This window comes from Parasteatoda tepidariorum, chromosome 6 (assembly GCF_982258835.1).
Source record: "Parasteatoda tepidariorum strain Cologne lab strain chromosome 6, Ptep-v5.0, whole genome shotgun sequence".
Lineage (NCBI taxonomy): Eukaryota > Metazoa > Arthropoda > Arachnida > Araneae > Theridiidae > Parasteatoda > Parasteatoda tepidariorum.
Genome location: NC_141760.1, coordinates 62,782,260 through 62,789,601, shown reverse-complemented (window position 1 = coordinate 62,789,601; position 7,342 = coordinate 62,782,260). Strand labels below are relative to the sequence as shown.

Genomic DNA, 7,342 nt, shown 5'->3' with positions numbered 1-7,342 from the left:
CTAACCTCGTGTTTCCTGTTTTGGGAGTGTTTTAGTCTTTATATATTTTTTATTTTAAAAATTTCGCCTGTTTGTGATATAAAGAAATATAAATCAAAAATTAAAGAAAACTGCTTTGAATCAAGCGTGTTTTTTTTCGGTGCATCCTTTTTCTTTGTCTCTTGTATGCGGTGAGTACATATTTTGTTTCATGGGCATACTTTTATTTCTGATTGGAAACATCACTCGTCAGTGCGTCAAATCGTATGCTTGTATTTGGAGATGTCAAGTCATTTTTTTATTATCCAACATCTAAAATGTTGATTATTTGTAGCGTTCAGCTTATTGTAAATAAGTGATACCAATCTGTTCAATGCTTACCTCACATTGAGTGACCATTGAACCAATTGGGTATAATATGAAAAAAGCACAACTACTTCCACTTACTAGGCATAACATTTACCTTTTAGTTTAATTAAGAAACTGAGTTTTAAATATGCTTACTAAATTCATAAACTTCGGTAAAATAACAATATAAATTATTTCCAAAGGAACTAGACTAATACAATTCCAACCTGGCGAGTAGCGACTTATAAACAAGACACTTCGTTTGATGCTTTTACTTGTTGCTAGAAATCAGGTTCGCAGAAAATGCTGTTTACTAGTTAAATTTAGTAGGAATAACAGGATCTGTGACGTAGGCTATAGTATACCCAATTGGGTTAATGCTATTCCACGATGTTTTTGTACTACCACTTTTCATGAACAATCACGTTCCCTTTAATTTAATTACTTTAAATCCTATTTCCGACCTTTTTTTGCTTCTTTTTAACTTCAAAATCAATATTTATTTTTCTCCATTTAATGTACAAATCCAATTACAATATCTTTCCCTTTCAATATACCCAGAAATCATGTAACCTTATGGCAACCTTTTGCCGGAATTTTCCTTTTATTGTCCCGAAAATGTTTTCACTAAAAACCTTTTTTCAATAAGGCAAAAATATTGAAGTTTCAAACCTTTTATCCTAAAAGGATTAAAAATTATTTCCTAAATCTTTCTTAAAAAGAATTACCCCTTAGGTCCATAATGACGTCTTAGCTGACGTCACACTAACGATACGCTAAAATTGCCTAGTCCATTAAAATTTCATGACAAGGTGGATTTTAGCCGAGCATACCTGCATACAAGACTTTGTGAAAAGAAACCTTATAATTACCTAGGTTTAAGATTATTTTCACCTGAGACTAACTTTATTAAAAAAAAAATTTTACGCCAACCTTGTCAACCTAACTGAGTCAACCTTGATTTAAGGTTTTTATATAGAAGGTTGTTTTCCCTGGTTTTGGATTAAGGTAATGTGCGTAGAATGGAGCAGATTGTCACATATCTCATTTTAAGGTTAGAAGGTTTACAAGTAAACCGCATAACAAACCTTTTTGGGTTTACATTAAAAGATTTTTGCTCAGTGAAAGTAAATCTTATTTTGCTATCTGGGATATAATATTATTATTGTGAAGTATCCTTTAATACAATTCTGAAACCATCATGTAATCTATCATCAATCAAATTATCCATCTCATTATCTTCTATAGTAAAATAGGATATTTAATTTGTGAAAATGTACAATAGTTTAATATTGTTTTTACTTTCAATAAGCGCCTACTTTTAAGCGCTTGAAACATGTCGATTGTTGTTTCATATTTGTATGTTTTTGAAGCAAATGAAGTTTTCAATCGGGTCATGTCGTTCCGCTTCAGTTTTTTGGGACTATTTATTTAAAACCCATCTAATTGTCCTAAAAATAACTTCTTTCTGAAAATATATTTCAAGGATATAAGTTAAAAATGTGATAAATACACAAGTAAAAGTTTTTGTTTTATAAGTCACCTCTATCTCATATCATTTATTAATAATTAAGTTTTTTTCTGATAATCTTATATGAACTATACGGTTTTAGCACAACAATCTGAAATCAGAAATATCTAACTATATAAATTATTTATAAACGACGCTTTTTCTAAGATCTGACTTGATCTTCAAAAAATTCGCAAATTTATTAATGATGACTGCAATTCTTTTCTCTCCTAAGCAGAATTGTTTTGTTGGGTAGGGGGCAAATTATTATATCTTAATAAGTCAGAGAATAACATTGTTTGGTTTCGTTGCATATAGGTTCTCAAGCATCAGAACCTTGAATAATAAAATTGGCAGAAGTCACTAAATAATAATATTTTTATCACGGAAAAAGTAAAACATATTATTATATAAAATGTCCTCTTTATTGAGTATGTTTAATGTATTGAAACAAGATATAATTTTGATGGTACATAAAGTGAAATACAATGCATGATGCGTAAGATTTGAAAAGAAATGTCCTTTTTCGTGAAGACACTTGGATGTTTTCATTATCTTACTCTTTCTGAAAAAAAGAAAACATAACTATTTTATAAACATTGAACGTATCTATTAATAAAAAAAATATCTTGGCAAGACCTATAAATGTGTTGGAGTAATGTTTCTTTTCCATGTTTTTTATTAAAAAAAATTAAAGTAACATGAGCCTATTTCGAAACTGTGATCTGGCTCTAATATTTCTACGGCGAACATTAGGAAAACAAAACCAATGTCTCTAAAAATAATTACAAAAAGAATAAATTATATTCAGAAAATGCCAATATTAATGCCAATATGAAAATTAAAGTAAATTATGCTAAATATCAAGGTTAAGTGAGACAAGTAGATGAACTGAAATTCAAGAAGGACCATTATGTATCATTGTACTACCAGTAGACTGAGTGTATGACATGGCTCCTAGTAGTTCATCGAAGTCAAACATCACTGGTTGCGGTGAGTGCACGGGCTGGTGTCCACTTTGATAAAAATGCAAAAAGATTGAGGATTCATTGTATTGATCCTCGTTAAACTGTTATACCGTTAATTTTTTCACTCCCACGCAGGTCTTTGGGCTACGAAGGCGTCATGTCCTCTGCAGACGATCAAAATTGTGATGGCATATCTTTGAATCATCCTCAGGTATGTCTCTCAGGTCGGGACTAAAAACGCATTGTGCTGCTTCAGAGAGACGTAAAAAACGTACTAGTCACGTATCGGGTTTTACCAACCTTTGTTCCATCTAGTAATTTGGAATGTATGGTTGACAGCTTCAGATTACCTTTTGAAATTTACCTTACATATTGAAATTTTTGACTTAGTCTGTAAAACAAAACACTTCAACCCTTTATTAAAAAACGTAACCATATTTTTTGCCACAACTGAACTTAGCCAATGCGGGCTTTCAATAGATGCTTAAACCATAACTAAACACCGAACCCTGTCTAGATACTGAAGCTGACATTCGTCTCCGTTTGATTAAAGTTAAATGAAGTGTTCCAAAATTTTGTCAAATAAAACGACGTCCTTAGTTCAGCTAACTCGATGTTCAAATTGTTAATTTTGATATTTTTTCGTTTTGCACATTTTAGTCTTTTAATTTTAATTTCCGTCTTTAAATTTCGTCAAAATTAGGTTGAGGTTTCAATTATTTACCTAAGGTTTATTTATATAGTAATATCATCAAATACCACCTAATTAGTACTTCATGGTAATGACATTTCTGGTAAAAAAAGAAGCATAATTCTGGTTTAAAATATACGGTATTTTAGCCATTTATTTGGTAATTTTTCCTCTCATCTGGAAGTGGTTTACCAAAAAATCTAGTTTTGAAAATAATAGTTCTTATTACCGCACATTAAGTAAAAAATACAAAACTGAAAAATAAAATTATCCAAATAAATGATTATATGCCATTCTTAAAGATATCATGGAAAAACTAAGTTTGATCATATTCACTAAGTTTTATTACATAATATAGGATCATATTTTACTTTTAATTTTATTAAAATCATGACCAAAGGACTAAGTAAAAATTTACCTAGCTTTTTGGAGTTCCCATAAAGCCACAAACACGGTAAATTTGATCATATCCCAGTAGCTCTGACCTTACTTTTTTTTCAAGAGTAGGAATATTGTAAATTTGTTTAATGAATGGAAGTTTGTTAAACTTTATTTCGCAAATATTTGAAGGAAGGTGTTTAGCACTGATTTTAGTTCTGTGAGAGATTTCCGTGTGGTAAATTTCTGGGAAAATGCTGGATTAGAGTATTAAAATCATTACCAGTTCATATAAACATTTTATGAGAAAGTGCTCAAACTGTATTCGAAGATATTCTTATGATTTTTTGGAACAACTATTATAATATAATTTATTTATATAATACATAAAAATGATATGCAATAGAAATCTTATTGCTTCATTTGTAGAATAATTTCTGTACAAAAACTCAGACTTAATTTTTTTTTATCAGTTTAGCGTTGATTATTTTTACGTGCAGTTAGGTTTAGTTTTGGTACGCAATGCTAGGTTTAGTTCAATATCTTATGCCTCATTCTATAACGAAAAAAATATAAATAATATTTGAATTTCAATCTTGAATATATAGACATGCATGGCTTCGACATGCCTCAACCAATTCAGTAGAGAAAAAAGAGCATAAATATTGATGAAAAATAGCACTCAAATTTTTAATTTTACTCATTAATGAAAAACCCTGTTATTTTAAGGATGTATTAATTAAAAATCTGCCTTTTTAAAATGTTAAAATATTTTTGTATTTTATAGCAACATATACAAGCTAAAATTTAATTTATACGCTAACATAATTTAGCTAATCAAATCTATTAAGGTAAAATAAAGCAACTTTCTAAGAAAAAAACATTTTCAAAATAATATAATAGTGGTTCGATGTTGAATTTAGTTTCAGAGTATAAGAAATGGTAATAAGAAAAGTGCTTGAAATAAATTAATTAAAATTTAATATGAGCATAATTTCAGATACACATTACATTATGCAAAATTTTTTTAAATGTTTTATTATCGATCTTTTTTTATAATCTTTTGCTTTATTTTAATATATATATATATATATATATATATATATATATATATATATATATATATATATATATATATATATATATATATATCAAAACTATTTGATACATATATTAAAAAAATTCAAATTATCTATAATTTGAAAGAAAAGTATTGAAACTAATGCTTAAGAAATAGATTGAAAATTTCTTGAGATATATATTTGCGTTTTAATAAATGTAATTACATATTTTTTTATTTAAATGATCTAATACGTAAATATGAGTAAATTATTTTAAAGCAATCGTGACAGTTAATTTAATACTCAGCGTAGTCCGAGGTTAAGTAATTTTCAATGTTGAAATAACTAAACTTTGTAAAATATTGGATTTCAACAACTAATTGTTAAAAGTGTGTTGATTTATTCGTATTCCGACTAGACATACATAAGTTTTGGAGTTACTTTCTTTAAAGAATAATTTCTTTTAAAACTACTTTAATGGTTATTTTATAAGATTATATTTCATTAGATTTGTTAATATTTAATCAAGTTTGTTTATGTCTCATTCGAACATTTATGATAATTTTAGAATGATGTAACTTTTTTAAAACTTACGATTTGGAACAGATTATTCAAAGTTTTGTTCTTAATGTTTAGTTATTGACAAAAAATATATCCCTCTGTAAGAAAAAAACATCTACTATTACAAACTATTGATGCATAAAAAGTTGTTATTAATAATCATAATTTATTATTTTCATTGCGTAATTTGTTTGAAAATTGCTTCAATATTTTTTTTTAGATTTTGGTTAAATTTAATTTGATTATTTTACAATAAACTTAGAATGATATAACTTTTAAAATTTCTTTTATTTAGAATCAAATAGCGAAGGCTTTGTTCCCAATGTTTAATTATTGAAAAAATATACATTCCTCTATAAGAAATATGGTAAATATTGTATTATTCTTTCAGTTTTCAAACTATTAATGTATAAAAACTATTATTAAAAATTTACAATTCGTCATTTTCATCACACAATTTCTTTAAAAGAGTTTTGATGATTATTTTATAAGGATTTGGTTAAATTTAATTAGGTTACTTCACAATAGTTTTAGAATGATGTAACTTTCATTTCCTAACTTACGACTATGTACAATTTAGTAGTAGTTAAGTTTTTGTCCTACAATGATAAGTAATTGAAAAACTATATATTTCTCAGTAAGAAAAACGATAAACTTACTTAATTTTTTTCTGGTTACAAACTATCGGTTTATAAAAAGATTTAATTAATAATTTATTAGTTTCATTACATAATTGTATTAAAAATAATTGTTATTTTATAGGGTTTAGGTTAAATTTTATTACATTATTTTACGATAATTATAGGATATAACTTTTAAAACTTAGGATTCTATACCAATTATTAAGCTTTTTTTCTACAAGGCGAAGTTACTGGAAGCATAATAATTCCATTGTAAGAATTATGATAAGCTTAGTTTTTTTTCTTCAGTTAATAATCTATTGTTGGATAAAAAGTTATAATTTACAATATTCATTTTACCCCAGAAAGCTCAAGTTCTAGATATAGAAAATGGTTGAGAGATTATGTTTGTTACAAATGCTTAAGTTTCAATAAGTCTTAGAAACATTTTTATTTTCTCAAAAATGTTGGAGTATCAACATCTTAAAATCATTATAAAAATATTCCATTTATATTTATGAGACAACTCAAAAATCTTGAATAATGCTTGAAATGTTTTTTATTTAATCGATATAATTATTTCTATTAATCTATCATTTTTTCTTAAAATTATACACTTTAAATATTTTAATGCCATTTATTTATTTGAAATCAAAACTTTCAGTTTGAAGGGATCAGATATTTTTTTATTCTTTGTCTCGACACTGAAGATGTTTATTACTTTTGGTAATGACATGATCAAATAATAATCTTTCTTCCTAATTTGTTTATTTGTGTTTATTACGTTGTTCCTAATTTGTATTTCTACAAGAATAAAAATCTGTTGCTCCTAGGGAAAAATAGGTTTTCTCGTTGGGTGCGAAAAAGGAAATTATATCTGTTTTATTTAAATAATCTTATTTGCCAACAGCTCCATTTATTAAAATTTGCTCTTAAAAGAGCTCAAGTTCTAACCAATCTCAGTTAATTACATTTTATATTTGATTACTGAAAACAATACTAAAAGAGAATAAAATTTTGCGAAAAGAAAACTTGATGCATTCATTCAGATGCAATATCGACTGAACTTTTGAACTTTTTTGGAACTTAATTGTCACTTAATTCGATTTAATTATTTACTTTTTAAAGCAGCAAAAAAAGCATTTTTGTACGAAAAATTTATTTTGCATTTTAGTATAAAAGGTTCATAGGTTGTAAAAAAATAAGATTATATTTTAAAATTTTCA

The 7,342-nt window shown here is 26.6% G+C and overlaps 1 protein-coding gene across 1 annotated transcript in view; it reads right to left on the bottom strand.

Annotated features, from left to right (window-relative positions):
* Positions 1-2,243: 2,243 nt before the first annotated feature.
* Positions 2,244-7,342, bottom strand: part of LOC107457171 (aquaporin-7) — a 53,816-nt gene continuing 48,717 nt past the window's right edge. The window contains exon 7 of the mRNA XM_071178552.2: positions 2,244-2,402. Within this exon, the coding sequence (XP_071034653.2) occupies positions 2,389-2,402 (14 nt within the window). The 3' untranslated portion in view covers positions 2,244-2,388. The remainder of the gene's footprint in view (positions 2,403-7,342) is intronic.